At 55.3% G+C, this 24,518-nt stretch overlaps 2 protein-coding genes across 2 annotated transcripts; both read left to right on the top strand.

Annotated features, from left to right (window-relative positions):
- The first annotated feature begins 2,525 nt into the window (after window positions 1–2,525).
- On the top strand, window positions 2,526–11,522 carry LOC143836618 (uncharacterized). The gene is made up of 7 exons (XM_077336107.1): window positions 2,526–2,656; window positions 3,739–3,891; window positions 5,470–5,625; window positions 8,415–8,552; window positions 8,686–8,868; window positions 9,551–9,718; window positions 11,332–11,522. Exons 1-7 carry the CDS (start codon window positions 2,575–2,577, stop codon window positions 11,349–11,351), a joined length of 900 nt encoding a protein of 299 aa, XP_077192222.1. The 5' UTR covers window positions 2,526–2,574; the 3' UTR covers window positions 11,352–11,522.
- Window positions 11,523–14,276: 2,754 nt separating this feature from the next.
- LOC143836694 (papilin-like) lies at window positions 14,277–24,445 on the top strand. Its single transcript, XM_077336238.1, has 10 exons — window positions 14,277–14,372; window positions 15,741–15,914; window positions 16,335–16,502; window positions 17,537–17,704; window positions 19,478–19,645; window positions 20,200–20,367; window positions 22,064–22,231; window positions 23,261–23,428; window positions 24,075–24,242; window positions 24,351–24,445. The coding sequence occupies exons 1-10, from the start codon at window positions 14,306–14,308 to the stop codon at window positions 24,443–24,445; spliced, it is 1,512 nt and encodes a 503-aa protein (XP_077192353.1). The 5' UTR covers window positions 14,277–14,305.
- The last annotated feature ends 73 nt before the right edge of the window (window positions 24,446–24,518 follow it).

Here is a 24,518-nt window from a genome sequence, read left to right as displayed (position 1 = left end):
CTCTATCAAAACAGCATCTCTAGTCCCGGCATCTCAAGAAGGACAGTGCAGACCCTGCCTCAAGGCCTTCCTAAAGTACACCAAGGCTGGGTGGGGCCGTCCTCAGCCAGAGGGCTTGCAGCTGGACCTAATCCGCCTCACAGGAAGGAGGTGCAGCTGGGCCCCATTTAGCCTGACAGGCCAGCTGACCTTCTGATAGCTGCTATGCTGCTTCTCTGGTAAGTCCTCAGGGCTGGACAGGGTCTTCTCCTGGGGTTTTATGTAGATTGGCACACAGGGCTGGATACCCACCTGGCTGGGCTCAGGTTGCTCATTATCAGGAGCACTGGCCTGCCCCCTATCCTCAACCCAGGCAGCACATCTGGATTGACCACAACCTCTGGATTAGCATCTGGGGGCTCACCCAGAGGTGCAACAGGAGCAGGTATGACACAAGAAGCAAGTTCTCTTTTGTGCTGAATCCATCAGAGAGGACAGGACCCTTAACTGAGGTCAAGAGAAGCCCATTAATGATGTCTTTACCTGGAGAGACATCTGGAGGGCTGCAGTTTGACTACCCCTGCTGTAACAGCATGTATAGAGTAAGGCAGGGGTAGTCAACCTGTGTCTTGGTCTCCAAACCCCTCACTATCTTTGTTGCCCTCCTCTGGGCACGCTACAGTTTCTCTGCATCCCTCTTCAACTGGGGTGCAAGCAGGCAGTTCCTTACAAAGGTTAGGTGATCGCCGGGGTTACCCGAGAGAGAAAGAGAAGCCTCCAGGTAACTTGAAAACCTTGGAGGACAAGATGGGGCAGGCTGAAGCAGGCTGAAGCAGGCCTGTTCCACCAGAGCGATCCAGAGGAACTGATCAGCCACTGACTTAGACAGATCGCTGGACTAGAGGTCCACTGGTCTGACCCAGCAGGGCTCTCGTGATCTTAAAAGGTTGCTCCCTTCTGCCCATGCATGGAAATGGCATGTGAACCTGAGATCGGGGCCACACAGGTGGAGCAGAAGTTAGAACCACAACACTGAGCTGAAGTTGTTGTTGTGTTGATGGGACATCTAATACCCCCTCTTAAAAGCTGCTTTGCTACGGTAAACATTAAGTTTCGTGTTAAATGGCAAATGACACAATGTTTTTAGAAACCCTGTCAGCCAAAACAACCCCAACAAATAGCAGTAAATGAGCAAACAAACAAAAGAGATGTGAGAGCTGCATTTGAACTCTGCCACTTGACTGCGCTTCCCCTCTCTTCCCAATCTTTGCTATAATCGCCCAGTCCCTTCTGCATCTCAAGGAGCCCTTAAATTTTGTCTCTGTACCTTGAAGAAAACTTTGTTGGTGCTAAAAGTGCCCCTGGATTCCAACTGGATTTTGTTTCAATTGAAAAGCAGGACATGAGCTGGAAAGCCAATTGTCCAAGTGTCCCTGCTTACCAAGCCTTGCTAAACACGGTCAATATCTTTCCTGCCCAAGCACAGCCTTGGCTGGCTCATCGTCCCTGCCTGCCTCTGCTGTTTCTCTACCGAAAGGAGGCCTGTGTCTAGGAGCATCCCGAGCCAAGAGCCTGCCTCTTCGGGGAGATCAAAGGCCAGAACAAGAGACACCCCAGTTCCCCACCAGTAGCCCTTCTGTTTGGCCAGGATGGACATGCAGCCCTCATTCACCCCCAAATTGCCTCCAGACACCTGTCTGTGGTCCCTGCAGCCTCCCTGGGGTCTGGGTGTGCTGGCCGTCCCCTGCATACTGATGTCAGCTCAGCTCAGATCTCTGGAGGGCCTCCCCAGAAGCTTCACAAAGAGCCTTGAGCAGGGGTAGTCAAACTGCAGCCCTCCAGATGCCCATGGACTACAGTTCCCAGGAGCCCCTGCCAGCGAACGCTGGCAGGGGCTCCTGGGAACTGTAGTCCATGGGCATCTGGAGGGCCGCAGTTTGACTACCCCTGGCCTTGAGAGACCCTCTTGCCATCCCCCAGCACCCCCTTCTGAAAGGCCTCCCACTGAGTTAATAGGGTCTGATCCCATTCCTCTGGGAGGGCATGACCGTCATTCCGGTCCCCTGCTCAGGTCTGAAACTAGACTGGGAGGGGGGCAAATAACTCCACCAAGTCGGGGATTCTTGAAGTTTCCCACCCATCTCTCTTCTAGTCCCCTTGCTTAGCCTCCAAGGGGGTCATTTTCTTCCAGGGAACTGATCTGTGTAGTCTGGAGATGAGAGGCAATTCTGGGAGATCCCCGCCTGGGGGCTGGCATCCCCTTGTCTTCAGCAGGGGCCTCACCCCTGGGCAGCCACAGTGCTGGCTGCTCTCCTTCCAAAGAGCCTTTGGCCACTTCTCCGTCCTGCCCAGCCTTTGGGGGCATCAGAGACCCTGTTTGTCAGGCAGACCCAGACGGAGAGCAGCTACCTTGAGGGCGTGCATCAGAGCCAGGGAAGCCTCCAGCTCTTCCTTGCCCCCGCCCTCCCCCCCCCAAGTTGTTTTGGTTGGGCTGGGCTGGGCTGTGTGGAGGAAAACAAGCTTTCATGCTGGCCAGGCAAGGCTATAAGAAGGGCTCTGGCTGGGAGGCAGGCAGCAGTGCGCCCCAACTGAACCATGCATCTGAGCCTCCTCCTCCTCCCCGGGAGTCTTGCTTTCTTGGCTGGCTTGCCACTTGCATGCCCAACGTTGTACACAGGTGAGTGGCGCTCCCCCTTTCCCATCTGGCTGCGTGTCCCTCGTGGTCAGGAAGCCCCACCTGATCTCTTCCTCCCTCCTGCTTTGCACTCCCTGTGGGTGCCCTCCTGACTCCAGGTTTGCAGCTCTGGCCAGGGGCTGGGGGGCAGCGGGGGGGGTAGGGGTGGGATCGAATTAGCACATTAAAAACACAAAGCTTGTGCTCAATGGATAGTTCTACAGGGGAGCCAGCAGAAATGTGAGCTTCTAGTGCAGCAGAAATTGAGGGGCCAGCCAGGTCTCGGGACGGCAGAACGTCCAAGCGTCTGATTATGCCCTGGAGATCTTCTTGGTCTTGAAGATGCTCCTTCCCCTGCTGCTCTTTCTCCCCCCCCCCCACCGCCCCCCAGGAAAGATGACCGGCTGGCTCCTGCCCTTCCTTCCACACCCACTTCTCTGCTGGGACAGGTCACCCTTTCTGGGGGTCCTCAAAGCCTAACAATATTTCAGGGGTTCCTCCACGGTCAAGAGGTTGGAAGGTAAAGGTATCCCCTGTGCAAGCACTGAGTCATGTCTGACCCTTGGGGTGACGCCCTCCAGCGTTTTCATGGCAGACTCAGTACGGGGTGATTTGCCAGTGCCTTCCCCAGTCATTACCGTTTACCCCCCAGCAGCAAGCTGGGTACTCATTTTACCGACCTCGGAAGGATGGAAGGCTGAGTCAACCTTGAGCCGGCTGCTGGGATCGAACTCCCAGCCTCATGGGCAGACAGCTTCAAACAGCATGTCTGCTGCTTACCACCCTGCGCCACAAGAAGCTCTGAGAGGTTGAAAAAGGCTGCCCAAATCAGCTGCCCGGACCAATTTGACTCTCCCTCCTCCGCTTTCCTTCTCTTCCCAAAAGTAGAAAAAATAGAGAACTGATTGGAATACTGTGTTCTTAGATGTCAATACCATATATCTGTATATTTGTGGAAAATAAATATGATTATAAAATATAGACGAGCTTTTCTAGAAGAACGGCTGTGATGTCTTACTTTTACGGCAACAGAACCATGATGGGTTTTCCCTCCCCCCCTCTCTCCCTGCCCCCCACCTCTGCAGGAGGAAAGAAGCCCCAAACCTGCCCTGATATTCTGCAGAACCCGGATCAAGCTGAGCTGCGTGGAAACTACTGCCAGGACGATTCCAGCTGCCCAGGGAGTCAGAAATGCTGCAAAACCAAACATGGGCAACTCTGTGTGCTTCCTGAGGGAGGTGAGCAGGGGGCTGCTGGGGCAACGAGGGAGGGAGGAGGGGAGGGAGGGGGGGGAAGTCTGAAACCAGCTTGCCCACCCACCCTGCCCGGGCGAGAGGTGTCTGAACCGCCCACCCAAGGTCACCCTCTCCCCACTTGAGTCCCCCTTCCTTTCCTCCGGCACCAGGGAATGAAGGAGGACAGCCATGCCTCTACGCACGTCCTGTTCCAGGAATCCCTGTCCTGGTCCGATGGGACCCTCTCTTCTCTACGTCTGCCAGATGGACCAGGGCTGCAACCCCTGAGCTTTGCCATCCCAGTGGGACAGAGGGAAGAGCTACAGCTGGGGGGGGGGCAGGCCTCTTTCAGAGATGGGGATGATTTTTCCAATGCCCCCGAAAGGAGGCATCCTGGGAGCGATACTCTTAAAGACTTTGACCCCAATCATTTGTGTGTGTGTTTGTGTGTGTGGAGGAGGTAGATCTCGAAATATGCAGTGTCTTTCACAACTTCCAGAACATTTAAAATATCCCTGGTGGGATAAATTCCCTGGGCATTTTGTCCCCATCTGTTGGGAGACACACATCACCGCAGTACCCACACCACCTAACCTCAGAAGGCAAGCTAAATCAGGAATCAACAAAGTGAATCAAAGCGAAATATACTTTCTGTGCCCGTTCTTCATTGGGTGGGGCCAGGTTCACATGGCAGATGGTCAGGGGGGCGGAGCAGGCAGGAGAGAACCCCCGGCTCACCAGCCTCCCCTCGCATCCCTCGGAAACTCTCTCAGCCTGCCCTTAAAGGTCTCTCAGAATTGTCACCAGGAGGAACAGGAGGAGGCAAGAGCCACTAGGCAGCTTGGCTCCTTGGAGCACAGGTGGGACGAACGTGTCAGAGGTAGATTACTGAAATCAAAGGATCCAGACAGGTATGAATTTTCTTGGCAGGTTCTAAGTATGCAAAAGGGGAGCAGAGCACTTGCTGTTTGACAAATGAATGGCCTTGTTGAAAAGAGAAACAACTCTGTAAAGAGGGAGGTGAGAGATAGTCCTAACAGTCTAAACGACTATGTTTGTCCAGAGACAACCAGGGAGGAGGTGGACTCAAAGCAAGTCTCCAGTTGAACCAATCCAGTCACAGGAGATTATTTGAAAAAAAATACCAAGAAATTCTTATTCCAACTGTGCTAACTACACATCTCCTCCCAATTCCTCCTATAGCAGGGGTAGTCAACCTGTGGTCCTCCAGATGTTCATGGACTACCATTCCCATGAGCCTCTGCCAGCAAACGCTGGCAGGGGCTCATGGGAATTGTAGTCCATGAACAACTGGAGGACCACAGCTTGACTACCCCTGCCCTATAGGATATCCCTCATACACTGTTGAATGACACACCCTACAGATCTTATCTAGTCCAACACAAAACCTCTGAAGCGATGATCGTGCACACGAAATCTTATACCCAGAATTCAACTTTGTTGGCCTCCAGGGTCACACGGGACTCACATTTTGTTCTACAATGTCAACCAAAAGTCTTCCAGCTGCTTGGCCAGTTAGGAGCCTGACGGTGGGTCTTCTTTCTTCCCCTTCCCCCTCAGTCCTCAGTGGCTACTGCCCCAAGCTGGCTCTGGAGGACCCGGATGCCGCCACGTGCACGGCAGAATGCAACGACGACTACGACTGCCTTGGGTACCAGCCCAGCCAGAAGTGCTGCGATTTGGGCCCCTGGCGCTTGTGCATGGAATCCGACAAAGGTGCGAGGGGGTCTCACCGGGGGAGGGGGCATGGGCGGCGCTGGGTTCTGGGGACGCAGAGCAGGCCAAGGATTCGTATCTAAAAAAAGGGGAGGTCCTGAGATTTGAGTAGGGATGGAAAGATGCCCCTCCCTCCATCTCCGTGGTGCTCGCGACTGAGAGAAGACCTGACCCCCTTCCCACACAGACCACTCGGGGGCTGCTAAAACAGAATGCTTTAATGCTTATGGAATTTATATCTGGTTTTATATTTATACTGATTGTTACCCACCCTGAGCATTCAGGCAGGGCAGGATATAAAAGTAAAGATTGAGCTTATTTGGGTTTTTTTAGCATTTACTCTGCATTTACCCCACAATTCCATTTTAACCGGGGAGGTTTCTCCGTCCGTTCCAGGACTGCAGCCCATCCAAGTCTGCGACAGTCCTGTCCATGGATGTGACTCCCTCTTCGATTTTTTAATGCTCATGCTCACAGTTAGAAGCCCTGAAGGGAAGAAAGCCCACCTGCAGTGCCTTTGAAAACATGTTTAGAACTGTGATGGAGCCAGCCTGCTTCTGCCTTGCAGGGCCAGCCCTGTCCTTGCCCACCCCCTGTTCTGGCTGGTTGCCAACTCCAGGCAGGTGGCAAATGGAACTCGCTGGGTAACAGAGGGCTAAAGTCCAGGGTCGCAGCTGGAATTGCCAGGACCCCTAGCTGCCCCTTTCACACCCGCGAGGCCTTGGGCATTTCTGCACCCGTTAAATGTCGTGAAATGCTGACCTTATGCAGTCGTTCTATTCCGGCTGCCCCACATGACGTCGCCCACGTCCAGCCTCTGGGCAGTAACCGGCCGGCTACATCCTCCGTTTTAAAGCGCGAGTTGGGGGATCACATAAAGTGGATTCCCCAACCTATTTAGCATGAGCTACTGGCGAGCAAGCAGCAGGCAACCAGCAGAGGGAAGGTATGCAGGGGTAGTCAAACTGCGGCCCTCCAGATGGCAGGGGCTCATGGGAATTGTAGTCCATGGACATCTGGAGGGCCGCAGTTTGACTACCCCTGCCATAGAGGCTCAAAAGTGCATCCATCCCCCTGCATTCTCCTGTCCTGCCCACAGATGTCAGTCCTCTCACTCCATCTCCCATAGACACCAGAAGGTCTCCTGATTCTTTCAGAACACCCTCAGGATGCTGCCAGATCCCATCTTGGGACACTCCACTTCTGTGGTAGTTTCCATCAAATGGTCCCCTTCACTCCTTCTCCCCTGCTGAGGATAAGCCGGAAGTCCCACACTGCATCCTCCAAGCCAGTGGTAGTCAACCTGCGGTCCTCCAGATGTCCATGGACTACAAATGAGACCCTGCCAGCAAATGCTGACAGGGGCTCATGGGAATTGTAGTCCATGGACATCTGGAGGACCGCAGGTTGACTACCCCTGCTCCAAGCCAAGGGCACTCCCTGCAGCTAACCTGTCATGATCAGCTGTTTGGCAGCTCCTTTAAATGCCTCCTCCCCAGACTCCTCCAGCAGCATTTGATGATGGCAGATCAGCTTCTGGACATGCCCTCTTCCAACCTGCCTTCCCTGAGACGAGAGAGAGGATGCCCAGTGGCTGATCCGCTGCCTGGTGCATCCTTTAAATGCCTCCACCCCACCCCCATCCTTCTGAGGCAGAGGAGACACTCCCAGAGAAGGCTGGGGGGCATTTAAAGGGCCTGTCGAGCAGCTGGTCATAAATGATTAACTGCTGGGCATACTATTCCCCCCCCCCCCCATGATGATGTTATCCATTCAGGCGTGACCGACTCTTGGTGATTCTATAGGAGTCTTCGCCATGCGCCCCTGTCTCTGACCGCTTCTTTTAGTTGGTCCATGGTCATCCCTGGGTCGGCTTTGATCGTGTCGAGCCAGCGGATCCTTTGGTGACCACGTTCCCTTTTTCCGCTGACCACGCCGAGCATTCATGATTTCTCCAATGTGTTTGATCGCACCCTCCCCCATAGCCTTCCTTCAACCATGGTTTGACTACTGCTGATTCCGTTTAAAGTGTCCGGATGGGTGACTTGGCTCAAATAGGTCCTAAAAGCACCTGAGTCAGCATTGATTTGTGTAATTTTTGGCTCATCCAAACCAAATTGCCCATCCCTAAAATTGTGTCCTTTACTTTCCGATTGATGATTGAAATGTCTTTCTTATAACTTTGATTTTTTCAGGCCCGCTGTGTTGTTCTGTTTTGCTCTCAGCCTCTTGTGTTTTAAAACATGCCTTGTCATTTGCTTCCTGACGGACTGAGTAGATCTGACCACCTTTGTAATCTGCCTTCGGTACCAGTGAGAAAGCTGGATGACAAATCCCACGAAGAGCCATGGCTGCCTCTAACGCACTCTTATACGTCTGCTTGGGTGTCATCTGACTAATCCCTGCTCCTGAATGACCAGAAGGGTTGTGACCTGTGGCAATACTGCAGGGCAAGGAGAGAACTCTGCACGTGCTCAGAGGCTCCCTTTCAGTTACTGCTTCATATATCCTGCCATTGTACAGACATCCCAGGGCTGAACAAGGCCCAGTTTAGGGGGCTTTGCTAGTGTTTCTTGGCCTGCTCACCCCCAGAATCGTTGCTTTTGAAGGAAAGGTGGGTCTCTCTTGTGCTCTGAGGAGTCAAAAGGGGCAAGAGGTGCAGGGAGCGAAAAGGAGGCAAAAGACTTAGCCAGGGATGAGAAGAGGAAACAGGAGGGCTCAAGGAAGGTCTCTTCAAGGGCTGGGCTGGCCCCAACAGAACCCCCTTTCTCTCCCCCACCTCATTTCAGAGCACCCCGGAGTCTGTCCCTTGAGGGAAGTGGTGCAAACCTGTGATCCCTGCAACAACACCTGCGACGATGACAGGGACTGCTCCATCACCCAGAAGTGCTGCTTCGACGGCTGCAGCCGCAGTTGCCTGGACCCAGGTACTGTCCCTGGCACGCTCCCCCGGCTGCGGCCGCTGCGGCCAAGGGGTCCCGGCTGCAGGACTGGCTAAGGCAGCCAGTGCTCCAGAGTCCGGCCACACGGCCTCACTGCCCTCCCTTGTCCTTCCGACAGTGCGCAGCCACCAGTGTCGGTTGCCTCCGGAGAGGGGCCCTTGCAAGGCCTCCCTCACACATTATTACTACGACGTTGGTCGCAAGGCTTGCGTAAAGTTCACCTACGGCGGCTGCGGGGGCAACTCCAACAACTTCGAGACCAAGGAGGAATGCGAGAAGACCTGCGGGAAAATCAATCCAGGTACTTAGGATGCTCTGGGCTGATCCTGCGTTGAGCAGGGGGTTGGACTAGATGGCCTCTATGGCCCCTTCCCACTCTAGGATTCTATTGTTCTTTAGGATGCTTAGGGCTGATCCTGCGTTGAGCAGGGGGTTGGACTAGATGGCCTCTATGGCCCCTTCCCACTCTAGGATTCTGTGATTCTATGATTCTACCCGAGTCCCTCCTTTCCTAGCTCTGGCTGGGGGCGCAGACCATGGATGGCCGACCTCTGGCCAGACCAAACATCGGGGGTGCCCACGTGCCCAGCGAGGGCTGCCAGGGAGCATGCCCCTCTGGAAGCTACAAGAAGTCTGGCCACTGTGGTGGTGTGGGAGAAGAAATTCTGCACCTTCTTTGCAAAGACCTGTAGGAAAAACACTTAACATATTTGTAGGTGCAAGTTGAAATTTACAATTAAACAGAGCTTGCAATTTGTCGTGTACTTTTATCCAAATTTTCAAAATCCACTCCAGGATTCCGTGATGCCAAGCAATGATTCTCCGCCAGGTACTCTGTGCCCATGCCTGGGAAAGCTCACCGGGAGTCTTGGCTTGGCACTATCCTTTCCAGGGCCCGGCCCCCGGAGGGCTCTTTCTGCTTCCTCTTCTCTCCTGCTGCCCCCTCACCTGCTCCTTCTCTCCCCTCCCTCCTGTGGCGACAGAGGTTTGCAAGCAGCACCCGGATTCAGGCCCCTGCTCCAACTGCATTGAGCGCTACTACTACAACTCCACCTCCAATACTTGCCGCCCGTTTACTTACGGGGGCTGCAAAGGGAACGACAACCGGTTCCAGTCTGAACTGGAGTGCTTGATAGTCTGCAAGAAGCCAGGTAAGGGGGACGGGCTTCTCTGGCTACCTGGGAATGTTCAGCCTGGAGAAAAGGAGGTTGAGAGAGGACATAATAGCCCTCTTTAAGTATTTGAAAGGTTGTCACTTGGAGGAGGGCAGGATGCTGTTTCTGTTGGCTGGAGAGGAAAGGACACGCAGTAATGTGTTTAAACTTCCAAGTACAACGATATAGGCTAGATATCAGGAAAACAATTTTCACAGAGCAGTTCAGCAGTGGAATAGGCTGCCTAAGGAGGTGGTGAGCTCCCCCTCACTGGCAGCCTTCAAGCAAAGGTTGGATACACACTTTTCTTGGATGCTTTAGGATGCTTAGGGCTGATCCTGCGTTGAGCAGGGGGTGGGACTAGATGGCCTGTATGGCCCCTTCCAACTCTATGATTCTAGGATTCTATGAGTCCTTGGCATTGGTGCCAGAACATGATGCATGGTGCCAGAACCAAGATTGCACTCGAGAGAAAACCCCAAAACAATATATACAATCCAGGAACCAAAGGATCACCCGTGGCTGCAAGTGATTGGCCAATCCCAGTTGATTGGTTTAAAACCATTGGATCCTGCAGCGGGGATCCTAGTAACCCACTGCCTCCATCCTACCTTGGACCTCAAGCTTGGTCCTCTGCAGGATCCTTATCGTGGCTGCACGCATAACATACGCCAGATCATAAAGGCAGCCTGCGAGCTGGCGATTGGCCGAAGCTAAAGAACAAAACTGGTTCTACAATTCTGCCACCTGCCCACCTCCCCTTACCCACCACCACCACTCCCCACTGGTGCTTTAGATTTCACTCCTTCAAAGCACAAACTGGAACATCCTTTTCTCTTACTAGAAAGAAACCTTCTGGTCACAGGATCTCTTAGGCAGGTGCAGCTGGAGAAACAGAGCAGGAAGGTCGAGAAGCAGGGAGGGGGGAGGTTGCTGTTTCTCAGCCTGAAGATACCTGAAGACAAATTGTCAGTAGGGATCCCCTCTGCACCATCAGGGTTTACAGATTAAAACTGCCCCAGTGCTCTGCCAATGAAAGGTAGAACTGGTCTGCAGGCCTCACCCCATCTCTCTACAGCAGGGGTGGGCAAACTGTGGCCCTTCAGATGTCCATGGACTACAATTCCCATGAGCCCCTGCCAGTCTATGGACATCTGGAGGGCCACAGTTTGTCCAGAGAGTCATGTTGCAGCAGCAGAACCAAGGGTGTGTCCAGGGGCCCCCTGAAGACCAACCAAGTTTCATTCACGGTGTGAGCCTCCATGTGCAGGCACCCTTCAAGGACACACGCACACACAAGCACATCCCTTGAATCAAACTTTGGGGGTCTACAAGGGGTCCCTGGACTCAAACTTCCTTCTGTAGTGACACAAACAGGCAGAGCTTAATCTTCCAGGACAAGCTGTCTCATCAAACCAAAATCTGCCTTGCTGGCCTCGCCCCCGGGGGAGCTCTGGGGTGGGAGAACAGCCACCCGCCTCCCAGCTGACAGCAGAAATGGATCTTTCCCTACCCTGAAAGGCAGACAAAGACCCCCCCCCCCCCGCTGGCAAAGACCACCCCCTTTTCCCCCAGGTGGCCAACTCACCGCTCCACTCTTCTTTCCACAGATCACTGCATAGTAAAGTGAGCCGTTTGCACGGCCTGTCAAGAGATGATGGGGCCCTCCAGTGCACCCCCGAAGTCTCCGGAGGGGCCGGCAGCCTGCGGCAGCCTCCGGCCCACCCTCACCGCCGGCATCTTGGAAGGGGGCTGGTGGAAGGGGCCACGTTCTCCCCAATAAAGACATGAGTGTTCCCCCCCCCTGTTTAGCGGTGTCAGTTCTTGGGCTCGTATCTGGGGCCACCAGGAGCCCCTTGTGCCTCACTCCCCTCGGCCAGGGAGCAGAAGAGGCAGACTCCCTTGGGCAGCCAGGGCTCCTCCACACCCCCACGGAGCGCACTGCAAGGGAGGCTGCCTGCTGGTCACCTGAGGCAGAGGGGGGACCACGATGGGCCAGTCTGGGGTCGAATTCCTTCATGTTTGGCAGTTCCCTCTCTGACTGTCATGAGGAACCGAGTGTTGGAGGACGGCACTGTTGACTTTATTGACTTTCATCTTTAAATTGACATTCCGCCCCTTCTCCATAGACTCGGGGTGGATTATAGTCAAAGAAGAAGAATCCAGAAAGGAACTTTAGTTCATTTAAATTCCATAGAGTCCTGGGGCTGGAAAGGACCTCCAGGGTCACCAAGTCCACTTTTGTTCGGTCCCCGACGCCCTAACTGCAACGTGGCCCCGACTTCCTGCTGGACTAGAGAGCAGAGCACAGAGGAAGCAAGAGGGGGCAGCAGCACCTGAAGGAAGGAAGGAAGGAGGGTGCTTGCTCACGAGGAGACCCCTGGGCTGCTTGCCTCCAGAGCCACGACAGAGGCTTCTTTCTAGCAGAGAGGAAGGCCTGTGGCCGACTTGGGGCTCCTGTTCTTGCTCCCCCAGGCGGCGCAAACCATAAACAGATTTGTGCACACTGTGCTGCCTCCGAGCAGGCAGGAGCTGGGAAGGGAGGCAAAGGGTGTGTGCTGGAGGAAGAAGCGGGTGCTGGTCTGAAATCTCCCACACACCCCCCCCACAAGGAAGCCAAGAACCCCTGGAGAATCCCTGCCAGCGGCTTCCACAGTCAGAAGCTGGAGGGAGCAGGGCAGGGCAGGCTGTCCCTCGCCCGGTCACCTGGCGGCCAGCACAGAAATTAGTTCGTAGAGGGCTGCAGCCCTGCTGGCTCCTTTATCTCCCTTGCCCTGAGCCCCCGGAGGCAATGGCCCCCCTGGGCAGGGGGGGCACCCAGCGGGGTCCCTGGCAGGGCAAGGCCTGCAGCAGCATGTGCTACATGGGCCACATGGTTAAACCAGCAGTGACAAGGTGTGTGTGGGGCGGGGGAGGTAGGATAGCTATGTTTCACTATATAAAAGGTACATAAGTTGAAGAGGGGGCCAGCTTGTTCCCTGCAGCTTTCCTGACAAGGACTAGGGGCCCTGGGTTCAAACTAGGGGAAAGGAGGTTCCACTGAAATACTAGCAAGCCTTTTCTGTTGGTAGAAGGAATCTACTTCCTCAGGAGGGGGGTGGAGTCTCCTTCATCGGAGGTTTTCAGGAGGGGACTGGAGGAGCACCTGTCAGGGTGTGTGTAAGTCCCCAAGAAGGTGGGCGGGGGGCTGGACTGGATGGTCCTCGGGGGTCTCTAACAGCTCTGTGTAATTCCAATTCTCAATCGCCGCAGGGGCTGGGAGAGGCAGCTGCAGCCATTCCCCAGCCATGCTCCTGCCCAGCCCCATCTCCCTCTGTGGCTCTTCCCAGGCCTTCCTGGCCGTCTCACGCCCTGCCTTGTTCTTCAAGGGGTGGCCTTGACCTGGCCCAGGGCTGCCGAGCGAGCGGCTGCCTCAAAGAGGCATGAGAATGTCCTGAGCGTCTGGCAGGGACCTCCTTGTCTGCACAGAGCACCTCGCCCTGCCAGGCAGACCTAGCCTGGATGAAGGCCGGAGGCACACTGCGTGCGACTCCTAAAAAGACCCCGTGTGGGAGAGAACACATGACAGCATGCGCACCCCTTGGGGTCACCAACCTCCAGGCAGGACCTGGGATCCTCCTGGGATTCAAACTGCACTGCAGACTGCAGCAATCAGTTCCCCCTGGGGGGAAACCGCCATTTTGGAGGCTGGGCCCCATGGTATACCCGCCCTGTGGTCAAGGAGAAATCGAAGTCCCTCCCGCAGCCCGGCCCTAAATCTCCAGGAATCTCCTAGGGTAGAGTTGGGAACCGTAAATAACATCTAGAATTCAAAACCAAGTTGTTTTTTTTTTAATCCTCCTATCAAAGCAACTAAGTATTATTTTAATCTAAGGAAATATGCAACAGAGGAGATAAGAAAAAATGTAGAAAAAAAAGTTAAAATAAAACCAGAGTAGGATCAAGGTCCATCATGAGCAGATGAGGCTCTGAAAACCGAAACATAGAAGAAGAGCCCTCTCGTCCAGCGTCCACAAAGCTCCACCAGGGAGCCAACAGGAGGGCGGAGAGGCCGAGGTCTCCCCCCGAGGTTGCCTCCTGGCTCTGAGACTCAGAGGATTAGTGCCCCTGGATATGGAGGTTCCCCTCAGTCATCAGGGCTAGTAGCCCCTGACAGATCTCTCGTTGTGTATTCCTCTGGCCATCCCTGCATCCTCAGGCAACGAATGCCACATTGTCCTGGAGGGACGTCTGGAGAAGAGCAGCTCTCTGCATCACATTTACACCTAGGAAAGGGTGAAGAGGCCCAGGCCCGGCCAGTGCTTTTCACGCCCTTGGGTGACCCCTCGGTGCCCCAAAGGCAGGGTGAGAGTCACTGGTCTTTCTCCCCACCATTGTCTCTTCCTCTGCAGGAATCTGTCGTTCCGCCCCACTTTATGCCATTGTTGATTGAAATCGGCTGCTGTCCGGCCTGATTCTCCTCCTTCCCGCCTGGGGGGGGGGGGGGGCTGGCCAATGGGGCAGCCTGTCTCCTCCCACCCCCTTCCCATCGTCCTGACATTAAACAAACAGCCTCCCTGCCAGCCGGATGCCAGCACACCAGACATGGAACTGAGGCAGGTCCTGCTTCTGGGGACGGTGCTTGGCCTACCGGCTGCACAGAAGGAGGAGGGTGAGTAAAGCCCCCCTTCTCTTGAGCCTCCACTGCAGGGGGGACGGCAGGCTATGAAGGACCGGGCAGGGCAGAGCTCAGACTGGTCCAGATACCAGAAGAAGAAGAGCCGGGCTTTAGATCTCAAAAAGAGGAGAGATATCGGGGGGGGGGGGGGATTTCCCAGTCAGACTGGTTCAGCCCTGGAATGGGCTGCCTGAGGAGGTGGTGAGCTCCCCCTCACTGGTGGTCTTCAAGTAGTGGCTGGACAGATCCTTCTCCTGGATGCCTGAGGCTGATCCTCCACTGAGCAGGGGGTGGGACTAGATGGCCTCCATGGCCCCTTCGCACTCTAGGATTCTAGGAGTCTAGTTCACCAGGGGAAGGGGCTGCCTAAGGAGGTGGGGAACTCCTCCTCACTGGCCGTCTTCAAGCAGCGGCTGGACAGATCCTTCTCCCGGATGCTTGACGCTGATCCTGCCTTGAGCAGGGGGTGGGACTAGATGGCCTCCATGGCCCCTTCCCACTCTAGGATTCTAGGAGTCCAGTTCAGCAGTGGAAGGGGCTGCCTAAGGAGGTGGGGAGCTCCCCCTCACTGGCCGTCTTCAAGCAGCGGCTGGACAGATCCTTCTCCTGGATGCTTGAGGCTGACCCTGCACTGAGCAGAGGGGGGGACTAGATGGCCTTCACAGACCCTTCCCACTCTAGGATTCTATGGGTCTAGTTCAGCAGCGGAAGGGGCTGCCTAAGGAGGTGGGGAGATTCCCCTCACCGGCCGTCTTCAAGCAGCGGCTGGACAGATCCTTCTCCCGGATGCTTGACGCTGATCCTGCCTTGAGCAGGGGGTGGGACTAGATGGCCTCCATGGCCCCTTCCCACTCTAGGATTCTAGGAGTCCAGTTCAGCAGTGGAAGGGGCTGCCTAAGGAGGTGGGGAGCTCCCCCTCACTGGCCGTCTTCAAGCAGCGGCTGGACAGATCCTTCTCCTGGGTGCTTGAGGCTGATCCTCCGCTGAGCAGGGGGTGGGACTGGATGGCCTCCATGGCCCCTTCCCACTCTAGGATTCTAGGAGTCCAGTTCAGCAGGGGAATGGGCTGCCTGAGGAGGTGGGGAGCTCCCCCTATCTTTGAGTGTGAGACTTACCCCATATGGAGCAGGTGGCCATTAGGGACCTTCCCACACTAGGATTCTATGAGGTCCGTTGGAATATTTGGAGATCCTGAGGTCCCACCCTGGGTCCTACTGAACTGTGGCCCTCCTCTGGAACTTGGGACTATACCTGTCTTCTTGGGGGACTTTTGGTTGGTCACACCCGTTGCCCCTGCTGCCCTCCTGGGTTCTCTTCAGGGCTCCTCCAGTCCTCCCATCTGGCATTCCCCCTCTTTTCCAGTGACAGACGTCTGCGCCCTCCCTGCAGAGAAGGGGCCATGTGCTGGCTATATCGCCATGTTTTACTATTCACCCCGCTCCCAGAGCTGCCAAGGCTTCATCTATGGTGGGTGTGGGGGGAATGAGAACAGGTTCCCCACCCTGGAGATGTGTGTCTGGAGCTGCGTGTACAACGGTGAGTGTGGGGGGGGGGACGCTATACATTCAGGGTGACATGTCAGCCTTGCAGCCCCCCCTTTCCCTTCCAGAGTTGGCTTGCAAGGGGCCCAGGCTCTGGCTTGGAGCAACAGCTTTGCATGCAGCAGTCTCAGGTTTGGGCCCCCTCCCTTCCGCATCTCCACCCCCTGATTTTCTCCCCATAGCAGAGTCTCTAACTCTGGAGCAGCCGGACCTCCCTGGGGGGCCAGGCCATGGCGTCCATCCTCCAAAGCTGCCGTTTGACCCAGGGCCATTGAGCTCAGCCGCTCGGGAGGTCTCCAGGCCCCGCCTGGAAGATGGCAACGCTGCATCTCCTTACCCTTCTTTCCGGGCAAAGTCTGAGTTTGAATCCTCTTTAAAATCCCTCCCCCAACCCCCCCCCCCCCCGGTCTTTCAGACATCTGCAGGCTGCCCGTGAATCGGGGCCGCTGCCAGCAGCGCAAGACCAGGTACTTCTACAACCACGCCAACCAGACCTGCGAGAGATTCGTCTACAGCGGCTGCAGGGGCAACAGAAACCGGTTCCCGACCCTGGAGGAGTGTCAGCGCACCTGCTTGCACCCAGGTAAGAGCGAGAGGGAGGGGAGAGAGAAGCAGGTCAGCAGGGCCCCTCGTTCATGGGGATGCCAACCCCCAGGGGGCACCTGGGGAATGGCAGCTCTTCTCCAAGACACACAGAGACCACCTCCCTGGGAGAAAATGGCTACTTTGGAGGGGGGGGCTTTAGGACACTGACTGAGCCCCTGCCCTCTCCAGGCTCCGTCCCCAGACCTCCAGGAATTTCTCTGCCGGGATCGGCACATAAAGCTCCACCGTCTTGGAAACACGACCGTAAAAGGGGAGCTCCTCAAAGGCTGGTAGCTGTCAGGCAGATATTCCACAGGGCCTGAAAGACGGAGCTCTTCCGCCAGGTTGTTAGTTGAGGCTGGAGCTATAAGATCTTGGCTCCCCTCCTTACTTTTCCCTATTTCATTGGTTAAGATCTAGGCAGCTCCTCTAATCCCCTCTGCAGATGTATCGATCTGTAGGAGCGAGGGCACAGGGGGAATTATCGGATGCCGGTTGGATTGGTTTTTTGGGATTGTGTTGTTATCTTAAAGGGTTTATTATGGGTTTTAATGTGGTTTTACCAGGATTGTTAGCTGCCATGATCCAGTCCTGGCAGTGATGGGGTAGAAGAGGAATGAACAAACAAACATTGTTGTTGTTATCCATTCAGTCTGTGTCCGACCCTTGGCAATTGATTGGATAACAACAACAAACAAACAAACAAACAAACAATTCCCTGCAGCGCACCAGGCAGTAAATTGCCCCCCCCCCCTGCCAGCCAGGAGCTGGACAGTGGGAGACACAGAGGCCAGGCCTCAGTCCTGAGAAGGGAAGCTGGGAGTTGTGACCCTCTCAGCAGACAATGGTGAACACTGGTCAGGTGGGGATGGTGATGCTACCCAAGAGGGAGTGACCAGCCTCTCCAGGGGTTGGGAATTCCTTGGAATGGGCAGAGTGGCACGGGGGCCTCCAGGTTGAAGCAGACCTGTCCTGCCACAGGATCCTTGGGGCCAGCCTTCTAACAACCCTTCTTCTCTCATGTACTTGCAGAAATCTGCCAGCTTCCCATGGACTCGGGTACTTGCAGGGCTCACGTGCCTTTCTACTATTATGAGCCGCGCAACCAGTCCTGTGTGCGCTTCTTGTACGGGGGCTGCCAGGGCAACAGGAACCGGTTTCCCACTCTCGAGCAATGTGAGCATGTCTGCCGGCACCCAGGTACGATGGAACTGGGAAGAGACCCCAGGATTTCAACGCAGAGGGAGACGGGACAGGAACATCCTAGCAGCAGGATGCTGCATGCACACCAAAGATTATCCCTTGGGGAAAAAAAACTGCTGGTCTTTGTTGTCCTCTCAGAGGCACCGCATGTTGTGGTGGAGGGGCAAAATATATACAAAGAGAATTGCCCCTGCCCAGCTGCAAAGGGTCCACTCTTCGGCACATTTTGAGAGAGCGCAGAATACGCTTTACCTCAGAAGCCTTAAGGAAGCTTCAATGAGACAGGGGAACCCTGACAAGACCGCAGGTGTAGTCAAACTGCGTCCCTCCAGATGCCCATGGATTACAATTCCCATGAGCCTCTGCCAGTGACTGCTGGCAGGGGCTCATGGGAATTGTAGTCCATGGACATCTGGAGGGACGCAGTTTGACTACCCCTGGCCTAGAGGCTAAAAAAATGAAGTTTACTTGCTCATATTTACATTAATATATTATGCTCTCTGATCTTGGCCTCTTGTCAGATCAGGGCCATAAAATCTTAGTATGTTTCAGAGCAGGACAGTTCTAACACACTGCTACAACAAAGGCGTTACAATGCAGAGTAAACTGCAATGGAGACAACAAGACAAGGCCATGTGACTGAGCACAAAGGCTGGGCTTCTCTCCCAGAGTCAAGTAAGCGTCCCCACCTGGAACAAAGGCCTCTGATTACCCAGAGGGGAAACCAGAGTAAACTGGCTTCTTGGTAGAGTCTGCAGCCAGGTGTCTCTGCTGAGTATATGACCAGGCTTTTGCAGTGTAGAAACACCAGCCCTTCAGTGTAGGCCTGGACCAAATAACGTGGGGGTGTTGCATTCAAGCAGTCTTCCAGGTGATCCTGGACTCAAACGTTGTCCTGCTGCTTCAAACCAACATGCTGACCCACCTGAATTTATCTTAAGGTTGTTTTCCTAAAAACCGCTGAGTACCCAGGAGGCAAAGGAATTAATGAAATGGAATTTTGGAATTCTGCAAACAAGAATTTGTTTGTCACCCGCCTCCTCGGAGACACACCCTTTTCAGTGCTATTTTAACGTTCCTGCTGGTTTCCATCCATGACTCAGCTCTGTCCTCTGAGGGCCAGCCTGGTGTGGCAGTCAAGAGTGGCAGCCTGTAATCTGGAGAACTGGGTTTGATCCCCCACTCCTCCTCCACCTGCAGCCAGCTGGGGGACCCCAGGCCAGTCCCAGTTCTCTCAGAGCTCTCAGCCCCCACTATGTCACAGGGTGTCTGCCTGTTGCACGGAGAGGAAGGGGAAGGTTTTGGTAAACCACTATAAGTAAAAAGCTGGGTACCCAAAACCAGCTCTCTCTCTCTCAAACCCTGCCCTTCTTCAAAAAGGGTTCCAAGTACCTGCATTTCAGCGTTGCCAACTCTGAGCTGGGAGATTCCTGGAGGTTTGGGGATGGAACGTGACTGGGGGAAGGGACCTCAGCAGGGCTTCACGGCCTAGACGAGGCCAGCTGCTGGGGAACGGAGCCCCTTCATCTGGAGAGTAGTTGGAATTCCAGGAGGTCTCCAGGCCCTGCCTGGCTGTTGGCATGCCTCCGTAATCCCTGAAGAGCAGCCCTGCGGGGCAGCTGTGTGTTTCTGACCCAGACCGTGACCCAGCATGGCTGCCTCTTCCCTGGACCTCTTCAGCAGTGCTAAAAAGGATATCAAAAAGATGGATATCAAAAAGAAGCCACAGGCCTCTTGCGCTGAAAGGCCCCCTCTGCTCTCTCTTGGTAGATGTCTGCGTCCTGCCCCCGGACACAGGGCCCTGCTCCAATTACTCCCGCCGGTTCCATTACTCCCCGGCCACCCAGAAGTGCCTGCCCTTCCCTTACGGAGGCTGCAGGGGAAACGCCAACCGGTTCCCCACCCTGGAAGAATGCAGAGAGACCTGCAGCAGGAAAGGTGGGAGAGCAGGAGAACTCCTCCCCGGCCACGCCTCTCCTTCGTGGGGTCAGGAATACGGCCAATTAGGCCCAGCTCTGGGCTGGGAAATACCTGGGGACTTTGTGGGTGGAGCCCAGAGTGGGTGGGGCTTGGGGCAGGGACGGATCTCAGTGGAGAGAATCAGAGAAATATAGAGTTGGAAGGTACCTCCAGGGTCATCTAGTCTAGCCCCCTGCACAATGCACAAACTCACAACTACCTACCCACCCACAGTGGCCCCATTTTCATGCCCAAGTGATCCCCCCCCCCACCACCACCAATAAGATCTCCAGAACCCAGCCTGGCCTGGAGGGAATTCACCTCCCATCCCACAGTGGTGATCAGGGGAGCCCCTGTCAGGAGGGGGTGATTTTTAAGTCCCTGAGAAGGTAGGGTGGGCTGGACTGGATGACCTTTTGTGGTCTCTTCCAGTTCTGTGTGTGATCCTGATTCTTCACATACGTTCCTGCAGGCAAGTTTGTCTCCTAACCTTTGCAGCCTGATTCCCTCCATCCCACCCCCCCCCCCGGCAGATATCTGCAGGCTCCCCAAGGACCCTGGGCCCTGTGCAGAGCGGATTCCCCGGTTCTACTACGACTCCCTCAGCCAAACGTGCGAGGAATTTGTCTACGGAGGCTGCGGAGGCAACAGCAACAGGTTCGAAACACAGACGGAGTGCGTGTGGCGATGTCGGAACCCAGGCAAGTGCCAGTCTGGCTTGTGGCCCCCCCTCTCTCTCCGTCTCTCTCTCTCCCTCTCCCTCTCTCTCTCTGGCCACAGAAGCCACCAAAACGCAAGGAAGTGGCCTCCATCACCCAAGTGCTCACGGCCCTTTTGGGAGGAAGAAAGAGAAAGAAGCATTCCAGCCGGAAGACCCATCTAAGCAGGCCAGAAGAGACCTTTTCAGTCAGGGGGGGGGGTCTTCTCAGGCCCTCTCAGGGCCAGAATTAAGGGCGGGGTCTCCTCCTTTGGAGACTGCAAAGCCGTGGGGAGGGGGCCACCTGACGGCCCTGCTGATTCTCTGACTTGCTATGAATTTAAACGAGAAAAATTCAACCAATTGGCTGGTACAAAAATGTGACATTTTTGGTTATAATTCTTCCAATTTATTTTGTAGATATTGCCTTCGTATCTATGAAGTACAGACATAAACCAAAACGGCTTCTGGGTCAACACATTTTTTTCAAGAGCCTGTTTTCAGAGTTGTTTTCTTCCTCGGTGGTTCTTCTCACATAATCGGCCCCCCAGGCTCTGTGCCTCGTGGAGGTTTCTTTACTGCTCGATGAATTTGGCAGGGGGTGATGCTGACTCCCCTTCGGGATGGGGGAGGAATTTCCCTCCAGGCCAAATGAGCCCCTGAGGTGTCCGGCCTTCTCTAAAGCAGGGGGGTCACTCAGAAGATGGGGGGGAGGTGCATTTCCTGCACTGGTCATCCTTTGAGGTCCTCTCCAGCTCGATGGTTTTAAGCAGGGGTAGTCAAACTGCGGCCCTCCAGATGTCCATGGACTACAATTCCCAGGAGCCCCTGCCAGCATTCGCTGGCAGGGGCTCCTGGGAATTGTAGTCCATGGACATCTGGAGGGCCGCAGTTTGACTACCCCTGGTTTTAAGTATTACGCCATGCAACATGTTTCTGCTGCCACTCCTTTAGAGGTGAACTTGGGCCACTTGGAAATGCTGCAAGGTCAGAAGAAGAGTTGGGTTCCGTACTCTGCTTTTCACTCCCTGGAAGAGTCTCAAAGCAACTTCCAGCCACCTTCCCTTTCCTCTCCCCACAACAGATCCCCTGTGAGGGAGGGGGGGGCTGAGAGAGCCCTGACAGAACTGCTCTGTGAGAACAGCCCTGAGAGAACTGTGACTGCCCCAAGGTCACCCAGCTGGTTGCATGTGGCGGAGGAGTGGGGAATCAAACCCAGGTCTCCAGATTCGAAGCTGCCGCTTGTGGTTAACACCAAGCTGGCACTTCCTTTGCTTGGCAGCACGACAGGAGAATGATTTTGGCTGAGTGGAGTGCCAGGGGAACAGACGTTGTCCCGTTACTGTCTTTGACGTGGCACTTCAATCTTGGCCACATATGAACCCCTGGCCTCAGTGAGTGTGCTGGGAGGGCAACCCAGAAATTAAATAAAGCAGTCTATAAATGCACACATATTTGGTTGGCTGCTTGCAAGGGTGATGGTTGTTGGCGGAATTCAGCCACTTTCAAGAATTCAGCTGCAGAATTCTGCTGTGCCATTTGGGCCAGAAGAATGGCCAGCAATGTGGCCTGTTTCACGCTGGGATTTAGTCTCCTGCGTCCTGATTGGCCGGCCCTTGGCAGGAAGGAGGGGGGGGGTGAGTTGGGCAGCCCTTTCTCTGGCTTGCTGGGTCCTCATCATCTCTGCTCTGCTTCTCCAGATATCTGCCGGCTGCCCCCAGAGACGGGCTCCTGCCGAGCGCCCCGGCTGAGGTACTCTTACAACCCGGACAGGCGGAGGTGTGACACCTTCACCTACAGCGGCTGCAAGGGCAACGAGAACCGGTTTGCAACTCTGCAGGAGTGCCGGCACGCCTGCGCTAAGCCGAGTAAGCCGACGGGCGCCTCAGAGGGGGCTGCCTGTCCCACAGGCCAGCCATCTTGAGCCTCAAGTCCAGTTTAATTTTGTGCTTCACCCAATACAGAAAGCGAAAGTGGAGATTCCACACCTGCCGACAGGTGGGAACATCTCTAGCCTGCACCTGCTTTTGGCTTCTTGAATGTGCCCAGTCTTTCTAGATTTATTTTCTGCATCCTCTTTGTGAACCCTCTGCAAGAGGTTTTGGGGTTATTCGGTGTTAAGAAACAATGTTTGCCTGCTTCAGTCTATGGTTGCCACCCTCCAGGTGGGTCCTGGAGATCTCCTGGATTTATGACCAATCTCCAGGCTATGGAGAGCTGTTCTACTGGTGAAAATGGTTGTTTTCAAAGGTGGACCCCCTCCCCAAATCCCACTCCCTCCAAGCTCCCCCCTCAAATCTCCATTTCCATAACCCAGAGTTGGCAACCCTAATTGCAGGCCTCACTCTCCTGGAAGCAGAGACCTGAGAGCTTTAATCTGCTCTGCACAAGGGCAGCCGACTGGGCCGGGGTGGGAAGGGGAGTCAGGTGGGCTGCAGAAGCAGTAAGCCCCTGGCATTCCTCAGAGCCCCTGTCCCGTTAGGGAAGTTGAGGTGGTCTGAAGGCTCAACTGACATCCCCGGTCCCCTTTCCTTCTAGACAGCTCTCTTGCCCTGGAGGGGTGGACAAGAACCAGTGGGATGAAATTAATTCAAAAGAAATTCCATCTAAACCTCCGGAAGAAGTTCCTGACAGTCAGAGCGGTTTCTCAGTGGATCAGGCTTCCTCGGGAGGTGGTGGGTTCTCCGTCTTTGGAGATTTTTAAACAGAGGCTGGATCGCTGTCTGACGGAGAGGCTGATTCTGTGAAGGTTCAAGGGGGTGGCAGGTGACAGTGGGTGAGCGAGAGGGTGGTGAGTGTCCTGCATAGTGCAGGGGGTTGGACTAGATGGCCCAGGAGGTCCCTTCCAACTCTTCTATGATTCTAGGATTCTCTCTCTCCTTGGTCTGTGGCTGCAGATCTGTGCCGGCTGCCGCTGGACCGTGGGCAGGGAAACGGCTCCATCCCCATGTACTACTACAACCCAGACAAGCAGGTCTGTGCAAAGTCTGCCTTCAGAGGCCGCCAGGGCAATGCTAACCGGTTTGCGTCTCGGGCAGAGTGCCGGGAGACCTGCAGAGACCCCGGTGAGTACTGGTGTGTTTTCTGCATCGAAGGGGAAGGCCTGCCTCGGCCAGGGGCTGGGAGAACCAACGGAGCAGAAGCTCACAGGCTGAGGAGCAGAGGCTTGAAGTTGGCGGGGGGGAGGACTGGTCCAGTTCCTTTAGCCAGCAGCCGCAACCCCACCCTGGAGGCCAATGGCCCATTTCAAGAATTCAGCCTTTCTCTTCTGCTCAGGAGGCAAATGGCTCTGCCCAGTGGGGGGCAGAAACGAGAGGCATCTTTGCGCATTCTCCTTACAGAGCATGAGGATCCGGCCACGAGTCCTCAGAGGCATCTCCCCCCAGAGCAGGGTCCAATGTGCCTGGCGTGGCTGTAGCCATTGGTGCAGGCTGGGGAAACACTGCAGGAGACCCCAATCACACGTTTGCTCTTCTGGGGACCCCTGGCCAGAATTCAGCAGCCACTTGACGGCTCTTTCTGCCACCGAGAGGTGCCACTTTCCCATGCAGGGAGTTGCTCAAGGAAAGCGTTTGGTGCTTCCCGTCTGGAGATGCATGAACCCCCAGCACAGAGCCCGTTCCCCACCCGGCTTTTCACACAGGCACCCTCTCCCTCTGGGCCTGCCTGCCTGTCTCTCTGTCTGTATGTCTGTCCGCTCTGTGGCTGCAGATATCTGCCAACTCCCCAAGGAGCCTGGCCCCTGTGAAGCACGGATCCCCAGCTTCTACTATAACTCCACCTCCAGGCTGTGCACAGAGTTCAACTACGGGGGCTGCAAGGGGAACCAGAACAGATTTGCCTCCCAAGAAGAGTGCCAGCGGGTCTGCCGGGGTCCAGGTGAGCAAGGCAGGTGCTGTCAGGTGGGGCCGCGGTGGGGCGGGGCCAGAGCAGCAGGTGGGGAGGGGCCCGGCCCAGGCGTAGAGCACCCGCTTGACACACGTTCAGCCCCCTGGATCTCCAACTGGAAGCGTGAAGCGGGCCATGATGAGAAAGACCCTTCTCTGCCTGAGACTCTGGAGAGCAGCTGCCTGCCCGAGTAGACAATACCGGTGCGGAGGGAGCCTGCTGGAACCAGCGAGGGAGTCCCTGGCCGGGAAGACTGGCACAAACCAC

The sequence above is a fragment of the Paroedura picta genome, chromosome 4 (genome assembly GCF_049243985.1).
Source record: "Paroedura picta isolate Pp20150507F chromosome 4, Ppicta_v3.0, whole genome shotgun sequence".
Taxonomy (NCBI): Eukaryota; Metazoa; Chordata; class Lepidosauria; order Squamata; family Gekkonidae; genus Paroedura; species Paroedura picta.
This window is presented reverse-complemented; position numbering and strand designations above follow the sequence as displayed.